The sequence below is a fragment of the Trachypithecus francoisi genome, unplaced genomic scaffold (assembly GCF_009764315.1).
Source record: "Trachypithecus francoisi isolate TF-2019V2 unplaced genomic scaffold, Tfra_2.0 Lachesis_group2, whole genome shotgun sequence".
Taxonomy (NCBI): Eukaryota; Metazoa; Chordata; class Mammalia; order Primates; family Cercopithecidae; genus Trachypithecus; species Trachypithecus francoisi.
This window is the reverse complement of record NW_022681465.1, coordinates 164,028,941-164,052,919: the sequence shown is the minus strand read 5'-3', so window position 1 is coordinate 164,052,919 and position 23,979 is coordinate 164,028,941. Positions and strand designations below refer to the sequence as shown.

At 37.8% G+C, this 23,979-nt stretch overlaps 1 protein-coding gene across 1 annotated transcript in view; it reads right to left on the bottom strand.

Moving 5' to 3' along the window:
* Positions 1-2,301: 2,301 nt before the first annotated feature.
* FBN2 (fibrillin 2) overlaps positions 2,302-23,979 on the bottom strand; it is a 285,838-nt gene continuing 264,160 nt past the window's right edge. Inside the window, exons 57-65 of the mRNA XM_033181363.1 lie at positions 22,813-23,019; positions 21,701-21,826; positions 18,885-19,007; positions 17,451-17,567; positions 16,726-16,854; positions 14,903-15,022; positions 7,818-8,049; positions 6,139-6,310; positions 2,302-4,220 (exon numbers count right to left, since the gene is read on the bottom strand). Coding sequence (XP_033037254.1) covers positions 3,846-4,220; positions 6,139-6,310; positions 7,818-8,049; positions 14,903-15,022; positions 16,726-16,854; positions 17,451-17,567; positions 18,885-19,007; positions 21,701-21,826; positions 22,813-23,019 — 1,601 coding nt within the window. The 3' untranslated portion in view covers positions 2,302-3,845. The remainder of the gene's footprint in view (positions 4,221-6,138; positions 6,311-7,817; positions 8,050-14,902; positions 15,023-16,725; positions 16,855-17,450; positions 17,568-18,884; positions 19,008-21,700; positions 21,827-22,812; positions 23,020-23,979) is intronic.

Genomic DNA, 23,979 nt, shown 5'->3' with positions numbered 1-23,979 from the left:
CACTGCTCTGTACACTGAAATAATTTTAAAGGACATGGGATCAGAAACATGTACTTCCTGCTGATCAAGAAAATCATGGCTTTGTATCTATTTGAGAAAGCAAGTGTGTTTAAAGAAAAAATGGAACCAATATTCAGGCTGGGATGAGATTGCAGACATGGTTGACACCCTTACTTCCTGTTGGGTGGCAATGAATCTCCATCTTTTCTTCTCTCTCAAGAAGTAAAAGTTCCTCAAGTTTTTCCTTTACTTTTTAAAAGGAAAAACAAAAACAAAAAACCACAAAACACTATGCTATATTCCAACCTTTCCCAATGGACTTGTCTTTGTCTTTTGAACAGCTTCCATAATCCCACTGAGGTCCCGAAAGTGTGTGATTTACTCTTTCCAATGTTTTAGAGCTTGAAAAAGAGTGGTTGTTTGAATAAATTGTGTATATTTTCTTGTGGACTATTGTAAATTAGGAGTACAAATGATCCAACAATGGCATAGAAAGGAGTGAATGGATTACTGTCTTTTGAAGAGAAAGGATATATTCAGATTTCCAGTCTATTCTTGAGGAACGTATTTCTGAACTATTAAATTGAACCACATAAAATTGCCATTTTTTAGGTGAAACATGGCCAAATAACAGCAAATTCACATGCTTCAATGTGATATATGAATTACCTTGTTTCCTTAAATGTTTGTAGGACTCCAGTAGACTGATGCTCTAAAATTTTTAGTTGTATTTCCCATCCTCAACCCCAAGTGTTTATTCTGTGAACCAGGAAGGCAATTAATGCAAAATAAAACCCTGGAGTATTTAAAAGAGAAAGACTGTGTGAATTATCCTGTTTAGTATTCCTAGATAATGCAAAAAGGCAGATGTTTGAGTTTAGTGTAACTCTAAACGTTTTGTCCCTGAATTTTATTCAATGTTCACGCACAAAAATACCCAACTTTTATCTACTACAAGTAAGTAGCAAAAGCAAAAGGTACTAAACAGAGCTACATTTTTTAAAACTCCAAATTTAAATATAAGAAGAAAAAGAATTCATGTCAGCTAAAGACCAAATTATTGCTTATTAACTAATGCATGTGCCCAGTGGATTTGGTTTATGTGTCTGGGCTTATATCACACTTTACTCTCCTGCAAGATTTTCTGTAACTTAGCCAGGGTAGTTTCTGGGGCAAATGGGACATTCATGGGAATGACAAAATAGTGCAGAAAGTGTTATTAACAGTTCATTATTAGAAAGACAAATTCATCGTGATTGTCTCAGTGTTCACAGTAAGAAAATGGCAACAAAGCTACCAAAGGTACCTGAGACATTTCCTCCTGGGAGTGTCTTGCATTGGTCATTTTCTTCTACGTCATTATTCTCTGTAAACCCCTCATCAAGTTTTGATCTTCTATGTAAGGCACCTAAAGGATGTGGATTCTCAAACTCCTTTAGGAGCAAGTTGAAGATAAACTCAATGTTGTTGCTCAACTCTCAAGGCTAGAGTCAAATTTGGTTCCAGGTAATTTCATATTACGGTGCTCATGCTGTACCAGTAATAGATGCCAGATGAAACTGAATACGCATGTTAAGTTTTAAAGGATGCCTTGAGGCAAATACTTTTCTTACTCCATGCAGCTAATTTCTGATTGGCAAAGAACAGCATTAAGATCAGTCACAATATTTCCTTGTTTACTTATTCCTTGGATAAAAAATTTAAGCACATAAATTCTTAAACCATGTATTAATCTCTAAGAGTCTCGGAAACATTTCTGTGCCTGTTTCAGCAGTGTTATCAGAAGAGAGTTCATGTTAAATACTTTGTTAAATCTATCCACTTCTCCACTGAATAAAGTGTACACCATTTTAAGACATGAGGTTTGGATTATTTTTGAAGATGCCTCTTGGCCTGGGGTATGCCCACTATTACCTTTGCTTAAAAACTTGAGTTTGGGAAATTTCTACCTTAAAGAAGTAAGATTCTCTAAAAGAATGTTTCACTTCCTCATGGATACTTTAAGGGGGCATTAGCATGAAGTGAATTCTTTGAAGTTTCCAGAAAGATGGGTCCCAGGAAGTTTAGAATTTATGCAGAAGTAAATGACTTTATGTCCTTCTATTTGAATGTAATTTCAAATCAAAATCATCAGTTGAACACACGTTGGCTTTGCTTCACAGATTTGCCAGCATTCCTTTATTTTCCTGTGTGTCTGGCTCTCTGTCTGTTACTTTCATACAGGTTCCCACAGGCAAAGCTCCCAGCCCCTTCCACAAATACAGCAGGGGTTGTGGTCTCATAAAATTTTCAGCCAGAAAATTACCCCAAAATAAGCTTTATTGCAAGAAAAGTGTCATATTTGATACATAGACCTACAAAAACAAACAAAACCAAAAACCATAAGCTTTTCCTCACAAACTCTTGATTACAAATTTACACTGTTCCTTTTATTTTTTAGTTTTTTTTTAAAAAAACAATAAAACCTCAAAACACTGGGTATGACTGGTTACTCATCTTTGGTCAGCACAGGTTTGAGAGGAACAACCGGGAGTCTGCCTGTGCTTTGGCCATTTCACATATGAGGTTTGGTCACTGGTCCAGGGGAACGGGTTCTTGGGTTGAGAAGAATAATGGGTACGTACTCTTAATAGCACATCCTGGTACAATATCTTTTTAAATGACTAAAGCAAACTAAACATCAATTCATTGTACAAACATCTTTCATACACAATAGGCTATAAAACGAGGCATATGGTGTATAACTACAGTATTAATGAAAATTCTAAAAAAAAAATGGGTTTAAAACAACAACAACATATATTCCTTGGCTGCATTGCATGATTTGTTTGCACATATGGCAATCCTGAAATAACTTGAACATAATAAATGCACCATTGTCTAAGACAGCACGAAACACTACAGAACGCCAGGTGTTCCCTTTCAAAGGAACGGCGGTTCTTCAGCTGCCTACAGTACCATGAGTACGCAGCGCACCCTGGGTAAGAATGAGGTGTTGTGGGTAGCACATGTGGTTCCTTGAGGTTATGAGAAGGAAATACAGTACGGTTTGGCCTGCAATGCTAATGGTCTCACAAGCAGTCAAGGTATTTTGCTACAGTGGTTGTGCTTCATCTTCCGTTGCCTGGTGTGTCTGGTGATGTGAAATGTTGTCACAAATGAGCTGCTTTGGCTTCGATCTACGTTATAAAGGATCTAATGACATTCATGTCTTTTAAATTATTGATTACACTGCCCATTCAGCTCTGTGTGGCTTTCTTTAAAATCATCAGGTGTGTATCAGCTGGATGACTGGCAGAAAACCAAAGGAAACATCTCTTGTATCTATTGGATTTTTAAAAAGCCCCTCTAAAAGAAATAGCTCAAATTTATAAATCTAAAGAAAAACAAGTGAGTTTCCCTTTTTGTTTACATAGTTTGTTCATTTCTCCATATATTACTGCATTAAAAATAAATAAACATCTATATTTTTTTAATTAGCAACTATAGCAAAATACCCAAAGTGTTATAGACTGCTAACAGGAAAAAAAAAAAAAGCTCACATTATTTTTGTGCATTTAGTGCCATATGCTGATATCTTGAACATTTAGGTTTCTTTTAATATATTTTAAAATGAAGTTATATAAAAAATACAGTAACCACGGTTGCCTTTGTGCTCAAATCTTTGGCCATACCAGAGTCTAAATTATCCCTCCCTGTGAGGGTCAACATTCAAAGTCTAAGACAGGGAGGACAGAAACAGAGTTATTATTATTTTTCCTCTTTAAAATCAGTCCTTGACTTTTCAAATGCTTCTGCAGACTGGCTGTGCTAGGATTTGAGCCTGGGCCCAAGTCTGTGAAGGGTTAATAGAGCTGAATCTGCAGCCTCATTCTGAGAGCCTCCCCAAGCTCCCCTAGGAGGTAGTCATCCTCATTGCTCTCTTCCAGTTTCTTAAGCTCCTTCTTCTTATAGAGAGGGACGCTAGTGATTTCCAGTGTGTATGTGCCGGGCATGAGCTGCTTCTTGGCCGTGTGCAAGTAGCTGAGCCCATTTCTTTGGTGGATGCGGAAGATGCCATCATCATTCCCTTGAGAGATGACATAACGGATGTGGTTGTTGAGGGGCTGGATGGCAGGCCTTAGTTCCAGGATGTGTTCCTTAGAGCCGAGGCGGGAGAGGTTGAACTTCATGTTGACGGGGCTGTCCATGTCGACACTCTCTAGGCTGATCTGTTCAACCTTGAGGAAGAGCAGGAAATGATTTGGAACAAGCTTCTACAGCACAAGCAGAGGACTAGAAAAAGATCAGCTGCAGGGGTTTTGGTCACAAGGACAGGCTGTGGCTTCCCACTCCCGCTTTCTGCACTCTCCTTACCAGCAGTGGCTGTGAAAGAGGCTATTGTACATTTTTGTCAGTTGGAAGAAAAGGCCAATTCCATCGAGAATGCCCTGTAAATCTTTATGACTTCTCACTCAGCCTTAACGACGTAATTAAAGTTATAGGACTGGGCCTACAGAGTGTTCACATTTCAAGATTTTTTGATGAGTTTATGAAATATGGTGCTAATTAATACTTTTTATAAAAGAAAATTTAGGTAATGATTTTTCTTTTTTTTTCTGAAGTCAAAATGAGAAGTACTACTGTTGAGCATCAGCAGGGACTGCGCCCAGGGGACTCTTCTGGCTGAAGGCTGGGCTTTGATTTGTAAGGTGAGTGAATGATGAGTGAGTTTACTGGGAGCTACCAGAGGTACACAGAGTGAGTGATCTGCAGACTTCTCAGGGCTCCAGTTCCAACCAGCATCTTTGGTAAAAGCCAGTGGGGCAGGGTCCAGATAAACCAAGTCTGACTTTTGCTCAGAGGGTTGCGAGGGGTACAAATGATATTTAAGTAAGATAGGATAAAAACCACAGTGCTTTGATTGGGTACCTGCTAAGTAAGAACTTGGCAATGGTGACCCAGAAGTGCCCATCAGTGTTCAGGGCAGGATTATATCCTAGTACCCCAATGGGAAAGTTTATAAGCAGAACTTCTGGATTTGTAGTTTGGGAACTTGATGAATATCTCAACTGTCATACTTAAACATCAGTTGGGTATCTTAGTCTACTTACGGTAAATGTAACACTGGCTTATTCATTATTATAAAATAGCATCATAAACTTTTTGGCTAGAGAAGTCAGGTCATATAGACAAAGTTTCTGAAGCCCATAAAACTGAAGCAAGTCGTCCAATTCACACAGCCAGCTAGCTGTTGATTAGGCTTTTTGGTGGGGTAATTTCTCAGTCATATTAACTGCAAAGAGTGGTGAGTGATGACCTCATGCTGTCCCAGATCTTTGGGAAAATCACCAAGATCTCTAGATATGAGATATTCATCATTGACAGGAACTGAACACGTGGGTTATATATGTCAGGCATTGTTCCAGGCAGTTCACGCGTTTCAATTCAATTAACCCTTCCATCAGCCTTCAGAGGTAAGTATTAGTCCCATTTTACAGGTGAAAAAACTGAGGCTGAGAGAAGTTAAATAAACACACCCTATGTAACAGAGGTAATAGATAGGGAGGGCCAGGGAATTATGTTCAAAACCAGGTAGTTTGCAGCCCACCCCTTTAAACACTGCCGAAATACCATTAGGGAAAGGAAGTATCAGAGGCAGGCCATTTCCAACTTCAGTTCCTCAAAGAATACAAGTGATTTGGAAGACAAAAGTTTTTAATGCAGGAACAGCTGTCTTATAAATAAATCAAAGAATATCAGACCTACTTGGTTTCCCTAGTGAAAATTAAAATCAGTCTTGTATGCTATGCATTTATAAAACAGAACTGAACAAATTAAAAATAATTTCATTTTTTGAATCACGCAAAAACAGCTCTTTCCTAGATGGACATACCCTCCCGCATAAATCAAAAACTTCAACAAAAGAAAATGCTCTGGAACTGTGAATCTTAAAGTCTTTTCTCCCAAGCTTTGTGTTTTGATCTAATAATTCAATCATTTTAATGTACTTGTCTTTTCCATACTGGGTCCATTAATTTATCCATTAAATTCAAGGTATGATTAACTTGAATGAGGCTGAAAACGACATGAACTGCACTGTTTACATGACTCCATATGGATAAAATTTTGTGGCGACACAAAGTGGGATGTACTCACAGCAGTGGGATCAGGTTCATGAATACTTCTCTTCTGCCTGCTGTCTTTCTTAGAATAGCCATTGATTTTGCACTCGTAGCATGCTTCTGGGGACAGGGCATTTTCCTCATCGACCTCTGTATCCAGTGACAGGTACTGCCCCTTGTTAAATCCCATTCCTGAGACACAGTGGCTATTTGCAAAAAGCAAAGTATTGTTAGATTTTATCACTGACTTTGACCATAGTTTTCCAGTGATAGAGCAGATTCTTCAGAAACACGAAACCAAAAGAGCAAACTCTAAACTCATAAACATAAAACCCTAATACTCTTTGCAACTCTTTTTCTTTTAGAGACAAGGTCTTGCTCTGTCCCCCAAGTTGGAGTAGAGTGGCAAGATCTTGCTCACTGCAGCCTCGAACTTCTGGGCTCAAGAGCTCCTCCTGCCTCAGCCTCCAAATTAGCAGGGATGATAGGCACATACCACCACATCCAACTCATTTTTTTTAATTTTAATATTTTGTTGAGATAGGGTCTTGCTATGTTGCCCTGGCTGGTCTCCAACTTCTGCCTTCAAGCGATCCTCCTACCTCAGACTCCCAAAATACTGGGATTACAGGGATTAGCCACCATCCCCTATAATTCTTTAACACACAATAGATGAAATTTTCCCTTATTTTGACACAGAAATTCTTCTGAGGGTGAACCCCGTGCTTCCCCAATTTTCAATCCTAATTAGACTGAAGTACTGAGCATAATTAACTCCAGAAGGTAAAAGCAAGGTATGAATTTCCAAAGAGAACACTAAGAGAGGTTCCATTGTTTCAGGGGCCTGAAGCCTGTATTTGCTGCTTATAACAAAGCTCCCTGCTTTAAAAACTGAGATTTCTGAACTTGTATTTTGGTTAGTGAGTCAATGAATTGGCTCTAAATGACCATTGTCTAGACCAAGCCTTTTGTTTTAAGTATTGTCATACACTATTGTTGGACAGACTTGGTCCATTCCTTTCAGTCCCTGCCTTGCACAATGCTCCTTTCAAAGAAGGCAACCTGGACTGACCTCTAAATGCCCATCTTCTTTGTTACTGAGCACCACGGCCTTCCTGGAAGGATGCAAATGGTCAGCACCTAGGCCACAGCCCATGGAACTTGAGACAGTGTGCCTAGTTGGAGGCAAGCCTGTCTTGTGGGCCGGGCCTGTGCTGAGTGGCACCACATCAAACTAGGCACCATCCTCTCTCTGGGCAACAGAAAATCCACACGAGCAAAGGGACAAACTCCTTCCTCAGTGTTCATTGTGCTAGCACCTTCCAGAAACTGTAGAAGAACCTGCGGCAAGGCCATTTCCACTTCTACCTCATAGCCCAGGTATCCATGGCAACATGTGAGCCGGATTTTTAAACGTCTGCTTGTCTCTGGCCTTGGGTCAGATTGAATCAATTCAGGCCCTTAATAACAGGAGCAAAGAGTGATATTTACATACAAATTCAAGTTTTATGCTCATCGCAAAGGAAGTAATCCTATACCCTGAGCAGAGTCCGTGTGTGCTTTCTTGGTGTTTATCTGCATACCCTAAGAGCTCTAATCAATGCTTCTGCGGCTTGGCTTTTAGACACTGTACTCTTCCCTGCAGCGGTGGGTGGCCTGAACTCACTCAGGAACCATGTATTCCTTGGGTGGTGAGGCTGAAGGCCGCCTTACCCTTGTCCCACTCGGTAGTACCCAGGGGGGCAGCCACAGAGGTAGCCCCCCTCCGTGTTGGAGCAGCCGTAATTGCAGGGGTTCTTGGAGGATGAGCACTCATTCACGTCGTGGCAGGCACTGGAGAACTGGTCGAAGGAGAACCCTGACGGGCAGGCGCACTTGTAACTCCCCAGGGTATTGTAGCAGGAAGCAGAGCCACAGGCACTGGGATTGGAGCATTCATTCTCATCTAGTGAAACGGAGAAAGAAACTCTTACACGGGGAAGCCGGCAAGAGCAAAATGTGAACAAGTCTGGAGTCTCAAGTGCCTGTGATTTTATGGCAGAAATAACTCTAACACGGTATTTTATTTTATTCTGACAACTGATTTGCAAAGCATATTAATGAAAATAATTCCCCTAAATTGTGGCTTTAAAAAACCCTTGCTTTGTTCTTTTCTGTTTGTACTGTTTCTAAATATGTCTGCAGCCCTTGGGGACAGATGTTTGCAGTTTGCCTAGTGAATAACTCTTCTATTCTCTTAACAGAAGGTTCCTCCAAAAGCCTGTATCTCAGGCAGATCCTTAGAGATAGAGAGAAAACGAGTTGCCAGGGCCTGCAGGTGGGGGAAATGGGAAATGACCGCTCTTGCGCACCATGTTTCTTGCGGAGGTGATGAGAATGTGCTGAAACTGGTAGTATCAGTGACTGCGTACCTTTGTGAGAATCTACAAACCCATTTACCTGTACACTTTAAAAGGGAGAAGTTTATGATATATCAATTTTTTAAAATCCCTGTAAGTATTTGTATCCATTCCCCCAGCAATTCCCCAAACCTTCATTATATAGGAGGAGAAAGCATTAAAAAAAAAAAAAAAATGCATAAACCCTAAATGAAAACAATGGAAATCAACACTATTTAATTAAATCAATTGAACTAACAACTAGTTCCGTTTAAAATGCTTGAGAACCCACTGGGTGCAGACTGCGCCTTCTGAGGCAGGTTTGCATCCAGCTATCAGCCAGCACATAGCTTTGACTCGCTTAATGACTAACACTATACTATAAATACCTGGTAGTTGGATAATTATAGGTTATACTTTCAGTTGCTATGATCATTTTTACAAAATCAAAGTCTGATTATGCTTTCAACTTCGGAGATTATAATTTTGCCTTAACTGTCTGGTTGATACACAGCACGCGGCTTGACTTCTTTGGGCTTTTTTTATAATCCAAATTTCACCCTGGGAACAAATCACATCTGTTCCATGGAATTCTTTCAATTCTTGTGACTCCGTGTGGAGCAAAGAGTGTCTGTTTACCTAATATGTGACAAGCATAGATTTCAGCCCACGTAGGGAAACAGGCCCACGTGCAAGTAGGCGTGCGCGGAGGACACAGGACCTAGTGGGGAAGCGAGGGATCTGCAGCAGCTTAGTGAGATCTGGAGGATGCACACGGGCTCTCAGTAAAGAGGCCTCCCAAACAGGAAATTAAACTTCGTTAAGTACAGGACAGAAGTTACTCAAAGGGTAGATGTTATTAGGTACATTTTTGTATCATGATTCTGATAGTCTCAGAATTAAAGGAGACCACTAAATGTAGGTTTCTTAATCACTCAATATAAAAGATGCTGATTATCTAATATGTGAAAATTCTTAGCCTTTATGGCAGGGGAAGAATGCAGATACAATAAATAAATTCTCAGTAGCTTGGCTACATATGATGTAACTATAACTGCTATTTTATTTCTATATACAAAAGACTTGGAATTCTGCCACAAAGGCTCGTCTGCTTTTATAATTAGATCTGACATTCCTATGCAGTGTTTCTCTCCTAACAGGGAATCTAAATTAGATTACAATTTAATAAAATGATCCTGCCATGAATATACCATTAGATATTATGTTAGGAAGAAAAATTACCAGGCAAAAATAATTAACTGAATAAATTACATTTAAACATATCACAAGAATATTTAAAAATATGTAACATTTTTGCAAGCACCATGATATCTCATATTTATATTCTATAAATGTGTATCATGATTAAAATTTATAGACTTAAATAAATATATTCCTGTCTGACATATACTTTGAACTGATTCAAGCCTCATTAAACTATGCATGAATTATTGTGAACAGGCTATAGAAGCAACTGGAAGTTACTAAAACACAAAGTCTTCATATTTGAAGACATAATTTTTCTTCATATGCAAATGTTAATATTTACATATTTCCAATTCTGAATAATTGTATTGGAATAACTCTAATGCTTATAAATAGTTGAGAATGTTCCCTACATCTGTACACTCTATCTACCAGAATGTTGTAAATTCTCTGTGACAACTGGCAGGAAACTCCCTGAAGTGTTAGTTTGAATTGAAAGCTTTTTTCAGCATTAACACTTTCAAAGAACTTTCATTCTTCTCCAACTGGTGGTAGGTTTAGTAACATAATAGGTTTACAATTTTGCCGGTTTAAACTATCTGATGCATTGACTAACAGTGTTGACCACTGACAAGGAGCCCTGAGGAAATCTGTCTGAAATGCTTCCTTCTGTATTCCCCCATCAATCACATGAATGGCTGAAGATATTCACACAAGTAGTGACAGATAAAAAATGTTTGTGGCTTTTAAATTTGCGTTTTATACTCATTCTTTTTCTTTGGCTAACTTGTTGCTTTTATTAGTTTCCTGAAGGGGTATTTCACCCTATTTCTGCCATATATTTGAGTTAAAAATCCAATGGCGTTACAGGAATTCAAGGGAAGAAAGTCAGCAATTTTATCAGAGACAAGCTGGATTCCTCAACGCTGCCCAGAAGAATCTAGAATCTGTTGAAATAAATCCCTGATATGTCATACACAGGCACCTGCTGCTTAGAGGTACCCATTTTAGTAGAACAAGCTTACAAATTAATACCTGCAATTAGGGATATCTGCTCATGTATTTTTAGTTTTAGACTCATCTTTGAAACCATTTATTCCTCTGCTCATGGAGTTTCTCCTGATTAGAAGGCAAACAGGCTTCCGGCTGGACTCCAGTGCGAGCTGCTCTGGGGGTGACTACCTTGTCAAAGTGCCCACCCCAGGATTTCATAAAGGGGAATTGGGATACACCACACCATCTTGATTTTAAGTCAGACTATTTTAAACAGAACTTCCACATTTAGTAGAAACCTGTGCAGCTAGTTTTGTGCTACATGTTTAGAAACAAAAACTTCAGGAAACTGAAAAACTTTGAAATTAAATCGGCACTCCATGCATGTTCCTATTTCTACTGATGTTCTCCTTAAAAAAAATTCTGTTTAAGCTGTCACAATATGAAATACTAGAGAATCATTCTTTTGGATTAAGGTCTATGGAATTAACCAAGAAGTCCATGGTATTCATATTTTATAAACATTACAATATAATAAAATTGTTTTATATAATTATTTTATTTATTTATTTAAATTTTACTTTAAGTTCCGGGATACACGTGCAGAATGTACAGGTTGGTTACATAGCTGTAAGTGTGCCATGGTGCTGTGTTGCACCTATTGACCCATCCTCTAGGTTCCCTCCCCTTGCCCCCCACCCCCTAAAAGGCCCTGCCATGTGTTTATTCCCTTCCTTTCCCTGTGTCTATGTGTTCTCACTGTTTAACTCCCACTTATGAGTGAGAACATGTGGTGTTTGTTTTTCTGTTCCTGTGTTAATTTGCTGAGGATGATGGCTTCCAGATTCCAGATTCATCCATGTCCCTGCAAAGGACATACTCTCATTCCTTTTTATGGCTGCATAGTATTCCATGGTGTATATGTACCACATTTTCTTTATCCAGTCTATCATGGATGGGCATTTCAGTTGGTTCCAAGACTTTGCTATTGTAAATAGTGCTGCAATAGACATACATGCGCATGTGTTTTCATAGTAGAATGATTTATATTCCTGTAGGTATATACCCAGTAATGGGATTGCTGGGTCAAATGGTATTTCTGGTTCTAGATCCTTGAGGAATCACCACACTGTCTTCAACAATGGTTGAACTAATTTCCATTCCCACCAACAGTATAAAAGTTTTCCTGTTTCTCCACAGCCTCACCATCATCTATTGTTTCTTGACTTTTTAATAACTGCCATTCTGACTGGCATGAGATGGTATCTCATTGTGGTTTTGATTTGCATTTCTCTAATAATCAGTGATGTTGAGCTTTTTTCATATGTTTTTGGCCACATAAATGTCCTTTTTTGAGAAGTGTCTGTTCATATCCTTTGCCCACTTTTTGATGGGGTTGTTGGTACTTTTCTCACAAATGTGTTTAAGTTCCTTGCAGATTCTGGATATTAGACCTGTGTCAGAAAGTTCCTTGCAGATTCTGGATATTAGGATATTAGACCTGTGTCAGATGGGTAGATTGTAAACATTTGCTTCCATTCGATAGGTTGCCTGTTCACTCTGATGATAGTTCTTTTGCTGTGTAGAAGCTCTTTAGTTCTTTGAAACCAATGAGAACAAACAGACAATGTACCAGAATCTCTGGGTCACAGCTAAAGTAGTGTTTAGGGGAAATTTATAGCACTAAATGCCCACATCAGAAGGCTAGAAAGATCTCAAGTCGACACCCTAACATCATAATTAAAAGAGCTAGAGAAGCAAGAGCAAGCTAATCCAAAAGCTAACAGAAGACAAGAAATAACTAAGAGCAGAATTGAAAGATACAGAGACATGGAAAACCCTCCAAAAAATCAATGAATACAGGAGCTGGCTTTTTGAAAAAAACTAACAAAATAGACCACTAGCCAGACTAATAAAGAACAGAGAAGAATCAAATAGACACAATAAAAAAATGATAAAGGGGATATATCACCACTGATCCCACTGAAATACAGACTACCATCAGAGAATATTATAAACATCTCTATGCAAATAAACTAGGAAATCTAGAAGAAATGGATAATTTCCCAGACACATACGCCCTCTCAAGACTAAACCAGGAAGAAGTCGAATCCCCGAATAGACCAATAACAAGTTCTAACTTTGAGGCAGTAATGAACAGCCTAACAACCAAAAAGAAGCTCAGGACCAGATAGATTCAAAGTATACAATAACGCTAAAGTAACCAAAACAGCACGGTACTGGTACCAAAGCAGACATATTGACCAATGGCACAGAACAGAGACCTCAGAAGTAAAACCACACATCTACAACCATCTGATCTTTGACAAACCTGACAAAAACAAACAATGGGGAAAGGATTTCCTATTCAGTAAATGGTGCTGGGAAAGCTGGCTAGCCATATGCAGAAAACTAAAACTAGACCCCTCCCTTACACCTTATACAAAAATTAACTCGATATGGATTAAAGACTTAAAGTAAAACCCCAAACCATAAAAACTCTAGAAGAGGCCGGGCATGAGGCTGGGCTAATGCTTGTAATCCCAGCACTTTGGGAGGCTCAGGCGGGTGGATCACCTGAGGTCAGGAGTTCAAGACCAGCCTGGCCAACGTGGTCAAACCCCATCTCTACTAAAAATACAAAAAATTAGCCAGGAATTGTGGCAGACTCCTGTAATCCCAGCTACTCAGGAGGCTGAGGCAGGAAAATCACTTGAACGCTGGGAGGCGGAGGCTTTAGTGAGCTGAGATCATGCCACTGCATTTCAGCCTGGGCAACAGGGCGAGATCCTGTCTTAAAAAAAAAAAAAAAAAAAATCCCAGAAGAAAACCTTGGCAATACCATTCAGGACATAGGCATGGGGCAAAGACTTCATGATGAAAACATCAAAAGCAATTGCAACAAAGCCAAAATTGACAACTGGGATCTAATTAAACTAAAGAGCTTCTGCACCGCAAAATAAACTATCATCAGAGTGAACAGGCAACCTACAGAATGTTTTACATTATTTTAGTAGCTATGTACAAAATACTGTTCCTGATATTCTAAAGACTTTGCCTTTGTTTATGAATCAATAAATCCAGGGATAAGGAGTTCTGCAACATTCTTTTTTCTATGAAGAGGAAAAAAAGTGAATTAAATTTATACAGTTATTTTGATTGACTGCCTAATTAGTAATTTTAATAATTTTTTGAAACTGTCTTGCCTTTAACTTTTGATCACTTATTGGTTTTTGCATTTCCTCCTATGAGTGTATATTCGTGGTGTGGTAAAGCGTCTGTCTTTGACCTGGCATGGTTTTCTCTCCATTGAAATTTATCTTGAATTTTTTGTTCTTAATTCACTACGCTGTCATCAGAAATTTCTTTTGAGAAGACCACAAATGATACAATAAGACTAATTTATCTAGTGGATCACAATAATTCAATATGTGAATAACCTGGGAAGTAATTTTAATTACTACACAGAAACAGGAAGCACCCTGGTATTTCTCTGCAGGACCCCAGTGCCCCTTTCTGCTCGGTTATGCCAGCATCTAGTGTCAAAATGTGTTGGTTGGAGGGTCTGTGAAGGGCATTCAAATGGAGCAAAGAAATTAGGCATATGCTAAGTAAGTCAGCTGGCTATTCAAGTAGAGAATAATGTTCTCTTTGATCAATCGCTCCTTAAAAGAATTTCAGTGACTATTATCAATGCAAGGAACAGAGCTGAGAGCCCATGTATTTTATTTTACAAACACTTCTGTCTAGAGTTGCCAACAGCATTTGCTATAAGTAGGTACTTTTTTGACCTTAAAACACTTCCCATCCTTTATTAAATCTATGTGACAGGAGAGTACACATGGACTGTCCTCATTAAGTTGACATGAATTCCTTTAGATTCGTATGAGGGGAATGGATGGGAAATCTAAAGATATCAAATTACAGACAAAAAAGTGGCTGACCTTGGCAAACAAAGATGGTGATTCTTAACATCATCTTCAGAAACTTAAAATGAGCAGAAAGTTAAAATAAAGAAACCTCTAGTTAACGTTTATGTACTTAAAAACAAACTTTTTATTGTAGATATTTTCAAACATACACACTAGCAGAATGAGTCCCCATGCATCAGTCTTAAGGCCTGGTTTTAAAGTCTACAATTCAAAGGCTATACTGAAACCTCAACCCTCACAATTTGTTCATCTTATTCAGAGATACTTTCAGGAAGAAAAGTGCACCCACCGACACACTGATTCCACTGGTAGTGCTGGATGTAGCCCTGGGGGCAGCCACACCTGTAGCCACCCAGGATGTTCTGGCAGCCGTGTTGGCACCTGTGGTTCCCATCACATTCATCAACGTCTGCAAAAACAAGCCCAGCAAAACGTTCATGTCACTTTCTTCTACTATTTTTAAATGCACTCCCAACGAAACCTGGGGTAACTGTTATCATGGGAACAAACACACAAGACATGACACACAGAGAGTCTGTCATTTTTCCAGGTCACATGATTATCAGTCAGTGGTGGTGGGAGGAACAGTTCTGAGATAAGAGACCACCTCATTCTTCTGCTCTCCACCAGACCACGGCACGTCAGTGCTCTGAATAACATCTCAATTTCAGCAAGTCAACCACAGCAACTACAAATGGTGTGCTTTTTAAACTAATTAACTGCATATGGTATGATTTATTTGGTAAATCATATATATATAAATATATTTGCATTGCATATTCCAGTAAGTTTGAAAGTGACTAAGATATAATCCTCATTTTGGGGAGGATAGAAGCATTACAGAGATACCTAAAAAGTATAATTATATTGCACGTAAAAATTTTTATTACCATTCAAGATTAATTAGATGCAAATCCCTCTTAAGGGGATTTAAATATGTTATTTTTAGACAAGATGTGGTGTATTATACATGTGGAATAATTTGTTTATTTATGCATGCTTTTTTGGAATGACAACTGAATCTTTGAAATCTATCCATAAAGAGTAAAATAAAATTGGCATGTCTGAGGTGTGTAACAAATTTACATGGATAATTAATAAATGGTATCTTATGGGGATGGTCACAGGCTGAACTCGCATGTGACAAACAGCTGTAGGTTCAGAATACTTTCAATGTGTCAATGATTTGAAAGATAAAATATTAAAATTGACATTTTAAACACTGAATTTTTCTTTGCTGAAAATGAGATACATATAAAAGTCCCACAAGACTTATAGAGAGCAAATTAAATACTTTAAATATATTTCTAGAGATCCAAATCATATATTTCTAAGAATAGTTAATGTTAAAAGGGTGATTAAAATCAAGAAAACTATAAATTGCAATACGATCTAAGAATGTAAGGGAAATAAATACAGTCTCATGATCCTGGCATGGGTGTTTTATAAGACACTAATCCTAACACGTTTTTCTTGTCATACACTAGCACTTGCAATATAGTGAAGTACTATATGAAATTTTTCTTAACTGCAAGCATGTTCTTATTTTGTTCCCACTTAAATGTTCCCTTGGATTTTACAGGAAGAGGAGACCAAGGTCCACTGTAGGAAAGTGAAGGAGTGAAGCAGGAGCTTGAGCCATAAAAAATAGAAACAGCCATCATTTCACCCTAGCATGTTCCGTACATTTGTTCAATTCTCTATGGTGACAGATTCTTTTGATATTTAATTCTTATACATTTAAGAATCATGGAACAAAGGTCAACTATTATTATTTTTCTGGTATGCTTGTACACTACTGTAAACCATATTAGGCACAGAATTCTTTTTCAACTCAATTCTTTATCAGATCCATGATTAGTCAACAGTCACTTTAAAAGTCAATTCGTAATCACAGAATTTTTGTTTCACTGCATCTAAGTTTCCCTCTGTCCCCAAAGTGATACACAGAAATTTATGACCAGGAATCAGTTGCTGGGTCCTATTTTGTTCAATACTTTTTTTTTTTCTTTTTTTTGAGATTATCCCAATTTCTCATTGAGTGTCTTGGAAGTTAAAAATATATATGGCTTACTGTTAATAGACTAAGAATTTTTGAGCAAATCAACTAACCTTCACAGTTCAGTCCGGTGGCATCAAGGGAGAACCCTCTTTGGCATTCGCAGCTGAAACTGCCTGGAGTGTTTTGACAGATTCCCTTCGCTCCACAAAGCGAAGGCTGAGACCCACATTCGTTGTTGTCTGGCAAAGCATCAAGAAGCAGAGCGTCAAACTTTCCAATTATGACATGTCTTAAATTTCATGTGAGGTAAAAAGCAATGTATGAAAACCTAAGTTTCATGATGTGAAAATGGCATTTTAGGAAAATTTATACCAAAATTCACTATCATATTAAAGACAAAAGTGGTAAGAAACAGTGTATTTCAAGAGGTTTGAGATGAGAGCATATTTTGGGGTAATTGAGGGCACACTGACGGAAAGTTCCTTAACATGTGTCTTCTAAAATAAAAGCTCAGTGTGTTTGTTAACATGTTCTAAATTACAGGGAGCCTTCAATCATACTTTGAACACCATGGTTATATTGAGAATGTGATATAAAGGCACTGCTTGAAATATGGCTACTGTGCATTGTGCTTGGACTACAAAGGCCTTTTTTTCCCCCTTTGGATATTGTTCTTGAAAATATCTATATTATGAGCAACTTCTTTAGACCACTCATTATGGGGTATTGGTTATGAATATAAGCACCAGGACATTCTTCTGTTTATAATTTTAAATACAATTTTTATGCATTTACTGGAAGTTTGTAAAATTTCCCATTTGTAATTTTGTCTTACCGATACAAGCAGTGTGATGCTGTGTGAAACCAGGTGGACATTTACAGGTAAACCCCCCCAGGGTGTTGACACAGAGGAACTGGCAGTTATGCTGTTTGGTTTGACATTCATCAAGGTCTGAAATTAGAGAGAAGCCAATGAAAACCACAGGAGATTATCTGGCTATGTTTCCTTTCTTGTGAAGTCACAGGAGATGCACATGCTCCATTAGAAGCATTTTGTCTACATTTTTGCTGGAAGCTTCGTAGATTTCCACAGGCGTATGGAAAACAGTTTCTTTTTACATATTTAAGCAGAATAAATATTATGGGCTAGGATGATAGGGCAAATAAGGCAATATATAACATAAGAAACTGAATGGCAGAATAATAGCAGTTTCCATGAACTGTTCTCAAAGCTACTATCCAAAGGTTACAATTCTTGCATTGAATGCAGTATAGTACATGGCTGATTACTTATTCCTGTTAAAGGAAGGATTAAATAAAAACGAAACAATCTAGAAACTGATGAAGGTCCTAACACAAACACTAAGAGTTTCCACATTCAGATGAAAACACGGGCATTAATATTAGAGGAAGCAAAATACAGCATCTGTAATTCTAGTCATAAATGGTGTTGATATTTAGACTCTACTAATAAAAAAACTCAAAATTTGATTTTGGCTATACTAAAACTTAATTTGGAAACTATATTTAAAATAAATGTACCACATAAGATGTAGGCAAGACTAATTCATTATTTTACAGCTTAAAAAACGCTTTAGTCATGCTCATTTATAAACAATGTACAACACGGACCCATATCAGTTCACTAAACAGATCCAAGCAGTGCTTGCTATTATTTTATTTTTTTGATATGCGTTGGAAATAAAACCTCATTTTATTGAGAATAATCTGTATTTTAAAAATTTCTGCAGTCCATTAATTTCATTCTGATGAGGCTTACTATAAAATCAAATATATGAGTATAGTATTGAAGCTATTTTAATGATCTAATTTAGCTGGATAAATAATTACTTTTGATACTACCTGAGTAAAAAATTTAAATTTACCTATTTATTTTCACTTTTTTCACAGTAAACCCATAATAAAGGTAGCTTAGAAAAATAAAAGCTTAGATAAGCAACCACAACAAAAATCTTGTTTCAGTGATTTGTTTCTATCTCTTCCCACACCAAAATTTTTGTTATATTTTATTTTTTAAAATTTGTGTAGTTTTCTATACGAAGCAAACTGTTTTAACTTGGGTTTTAATCCTCTCTGCCTCCTGCAATGAGCCTATTGGTAGAGTTTTTCTTCGAGCAATAACATGGCCACTAGGAAGGTACCTTTTAATGAAGGTGATGCACATAACATAATCCCTGATAATCTAATACTTACACTTGAAAGAAAAGATACAGACAAGGGTCACGATTGTCAGAGACTCTTCACTCACCTTTGCACGTCTTTCCATCCTCTTGCAGGACATACCCCCTCGGACATGAACACTGATAACTCCCCTCAGTGTTCTTGCAGATGAAGTTGCATGGTTTCGGGGACTGGGAGCATTCATCAAGGTCTAAGTAAAAGTGATGCGAAGATTAAATTACTGGTTAAAAAAAAAACAACTGGACTCTTTCCGCCTTCCATATTCTCACTTCATTCTTTTTGTTTTTCCTCTTCAACTTAAAGTGGAATATAGCCAGAAAGAAATGATGCACAGAATGATTTTCTCTAAAGTAACATACGGGTTTACTTTGTAAATCAATCTACAGATCTTGGGTAAATATTATGATGTCTAGACAACTGTCTGGGTTCAAAATTACTAAATTCTTTAGATTAATACACTTTAGTTTACAACCCTGAGAATCATAAACTTAGTAAGAGTTTCTGTATGTTTGACACATGGATGTGGCACAAGTTCTCTTAAACTCTCTTTACGGAGGTTCCCTTAAGCATCTTGTGGGATCACAGATGGTGCTGGAAACTTTCCACTTTCCCCTTCAGATTCAGTCCTCACCCTGGTCCACCCTGCTCTCAGGCCCAGGAGTCGGAGCTCTACGGACTCCATCCAGAGGCTCTCCCTTGCTCTCTTCTATCTGGCCCTTATTTCCTCAATTCCCTCCCTGCAAGATAGGCTCAGACTGGCTGAGTCCCTGGATCAGCTGTCACAGGTCCTCTCAAGGCACTCTTCTGAGCACAACTTTCTTTTTTCGGGTTCCAATAACCTCTGCCTCTTTTTTTTTGGCCCAGGGGTAGTACAGCTCCAGCACACAGCACTATGCCTCCTGGCTTTTGTATACGCTGCTCACACGTGTATAGACAGTCCTTTTGTTAGACCCTCCTTGAATTGTCCTCCTTGAAATGTGCCATCTCTTTCCTACTCAGACTCTGAGTGATAGCAGACAATCTCCATTTCCTCCACATAACATATGATGTTGATGCCCACAGAATGCTGAATGCTCATGATTAATGGCCTATTCTCTATTACTCATGCTCTTCTGTTTCAAAGAAGTCAGCTGGGTTTTCTTAACCTTTTAATGCCAGGTGTATTTGTTATTGACATAGGTAATTTGATAGAATATCAAGTAAGCTAATGAAATATAAAGGAGAACATTTTTTTCTTTAATAAAAATGAAGTTGAATACTTTGGTGTTGCGGGAAGTCAGGGACCCCAAACAGAGGGACTGGCTGAAGCCATGGCAGAACATACATTGTGAAGATCTCATGGACATTTATTAGTTCCCCAAATTAATACTTTTATAATTTCTTATGCCTGTCTTTACTGCAGTCTCATGGACACTTATCACTTCTGCAATCAATACTCTTGTGATTTCCTATGCCTGTCTTTACTTTAATCTCTTCATCCTGTCATCTTCATAAGCTGAGGATGTATGTCGCCTCAAGACCCTGTGATGATTGTGTTAACTGCACAAATTGTTTAAACAATATGAAATCTGGGCACCTTGAAAAAAGAACAGGATAACAGTGATGTTCAGGGAACAAGGGAGCTAACCATTAGGTATGGCTGCCTGAGAGCTGGGCGGAACAGAGCCATATTTCTCTTCTCTCAAAAGCAAATAGGAGAAATATTGCTGAATTCTTTTTCTTGGCAAGGAACATCCCTGAGAAAGAGAATGTGTTCCTAGGGGGAGGTCTCTAAAATGGCCACTCTGGGGACATCTGTCCTTTATGACTGCAGATAAGGGATGAAATAAGCCCCAGTCTCCTGTAGTGCTCCCAGGCCTATTAGGACAAGGAAATTCCCATCTAATAAATTTTGGTCAGACTGGTTGTCTGCTCTCAAACCCTGTCTCCTGATAAGATGTTATCAATGACAATGTCTGCCTGAAACTTCATTAGCAGTTTTAATTTTGCCCTAGTCCTGTGATCTCGCTCTGCCTCCATTTGCCTTGTAATTATTTTATTACCTTGTGAAGCATGTGATCTCTCTATGACCCACACCCTATTTGTACACTCCCTCCCCTTTTGAAAATCTTTAATAAAAACATGCTGGTTTTGCGGTTTGGGGGACATCATGGAACCTATCAACATGTGCTGTCTCCCCCGGACACCCAGCTTTAAAAATTCCTCTCTTTGTACTCTTTCCCTTTATTTCTCAGACCAGCCGACACTTAGGGAAATAGAAAAGAACCCAAGTTGAATTATCCGGGGTGGGTTCCCCCGATACTTTGGAAAGACTCAGCGAAAGTCTTAAGTCCTTTCTGCCCCATGATGGTCATAAATTGGTGTGAGTGAGACAATAACAAATTGAATAAGAAAAATAAATTGTAAAACGGTAGAAGGATTCTGTACTGAGAATGCTCCGCAGCTGGAAATTTTATTTAGGTAATGCTTACTTGGTATACTTTACGCAAAAAAATAGCAAAGAGAAACACGGAAAACATTCTCTTAACATACACATATTCATAAGAAAAAGCCCTTTTCCTTCATTCAAAGAGTGACAAACAAATGTGCACTTTCAATTTTAAATTAACATATAAAATGTTGAAAGTACGTATTTGTAATTTTTGTTTCCCTGATTGAACAGACTTTTTTTTGGATGACGTAAACAATTCTACATCCTACATCACTGGACAAAGGCCAAGTGCTGTGTGATTAAGAAGCACATTATCGAGAGGATGGCATCATTTTAATAAAATGTATATTCCAAAGCTCCACAATAAAGACACTTACTGATAATGAGTGACTTGTAGGAAACAGTAGTTGATTAGCCCCCAAATCCCCAGACATAGAGGTGCCCATCCTTACCTATACAAGACGTTCCACTGATGTCTGTGGTGTAGCCAACCTTGCAGAAGCATCGGAATGAGCCCATGGTGTTGATGCACTGACCATTGGTGCAGAGGTTTGGCATTACCTTACATTCATCAATATCTGTGGACCAAAACAACAAAAACAATCAGGAGTTAACATATATGCAAGGGTAAAACTGGTTAGAATTGAAGAGAAATTAAGAAATGGAGATAAGATAACTGCAAACATTCGCAATAGCACCGGAGCACCTGTTCATCATTCAGGTGAACAGCAACATGGATGTGACAGAAAAATAATCTCAAGTGATGAGAAGAGATAAAGGAAGGCTCTGATGAAAGCCCTGTTTAAGACTACCCGTTTCGCAATCTAAGCATGAATTATTCTGGGGGGAATCTAGAAAGCTACCCCTTCAAAGTCCAACTAGTTTGGAATCTGTGATAATTTCCCTTGGATTGGCCTCAAATTCACATTTGCAATAGACTCTGAAGAAAAGCTTTGTGAAGAAAGGCTTTGGTTAGCAAAGTTGTCATGCACAAGGTTAGGAATTCATACAGTAAATGGAGGAAAGTCGTATTTTTTTAGGACATTAATATATCGATTGTACAAGAAATGGAAAGGACTAATCAGTTATAAGACTTGCTAGTCTCTAAAGACATTGCAGATAGAATAAGTCCCTGTGTGCATTCAAATAAACGATATTTATTTAAATAAGGCAAGTATAGTTTGGGGGCTACAAGCATGGCCTTTGGGTCAGAGAGATGTGTTCCATTCCTGGGTCCATACCTTAAAAAGTGTGTGATCTTGGGAAAATTACTTAATGTTACCTCAGCTTTGTGCTTCCTTTTCCTCATCTGTTAAAATGGGAGTAATACATTCTACCCCTTAGGTCTGATAGGAAGATTAACTCCTAAAATCTTTAAAGCATTAGCAAAGATTATTCTTTCTATATACATATATATGCAAACACACATCAAATATAAATATCAAAGTATAAACATTTTAGCTATTCTTTTTACTGTATGAATTTTTCACTTTTACTTCACATTTATCTGAATTCATAAAATTTAATGTGCTGATTATATGAATACATTTCCTCAGCTCCTTACCTCTTCCATCAGTTGCATATCCTGGACCATGAGGACATATCTTTTTGTACTGGGCGGTTCCAGGAATTGGGCAAAGCTCACACTGGTGGCCCCAGCCTCGCCCACCATCACAGCAGCATTCTGACTTAGTGACGAGATTGCGACTGCTGGATGCCATCTGACATATTGTCTGCAATACCTCTGCAAAGCAGAGTCCCTGTCGACTGTCTGAAATGGCAAAGTAGGAAGAGTTAAGGATGCGGAACTGACATTTCATTATCCTGGCTTTCAAATTAAGCAGGGCAGTCAAGAATCTCCTCCTTAGGAATAATTAAGACAGCTTAATGATGACAAAGTTTTGCTGGTAGTTAAGTTCATAACATATTCTTTCACTACAGACTACAGTTTATTAAATTTGACAAAAAGTGATACTATCATTTAGAAATAGATAAATTTTTTCCTCTAATCCATTGCCAACTAAATGATAGTGAACTACCATTTCTGTAGAATAGAAGGGAAAGGAAAATCAAATTAAATTATTTTCCTTTAAATAAGCAAATGAGTGCCAGGATTAGTTTCTGGAAAGCAAATTCTAGGCTATATTTTATGAGCGTAGTACTTATTCAATCTGATATCTCATATTTTCTACATCTGAGAGACTGTTCAAACATTTGGACTGAGTAGATTTTTTAAAAATATAAATTTTTTTTCAGATATAAAAGTCAATTAAATCTTTAATATAGTTTTATAAACAATCCTAGCAAAACTGTTAATAACATGAACGGAAAATTACACTTTATATGTAGGTTACTTTTCCTATTTCCTAAAAGACTGAAGTTAGTCAAGGTATAGATTGGAGATAACAATAAACAAAAAAATGTTTTCTTGATCAAAAATTTCTTAGAATTTAAAGCATATGACATCGTTCAGAAAAAAATCTGATATAGTTGAAATACTCCTAAATCAAGTGATGAGTCAGTTTACTGCTCTTATTTCTTTGTTTACCTTGAATTTTACTATAGCATACTTTTTACAGCTGCCATAATTAACTACACTGATTTATAATGCATGCATTTTAGCATTAAAATACAATATAATGTCTGAGACTTGTATTTCCCATAAAGAAGTTTTGTAAAACATTTTTTTCTGTACCACAATATAAAAATTAACCTTCCCTGCATTTTTGAA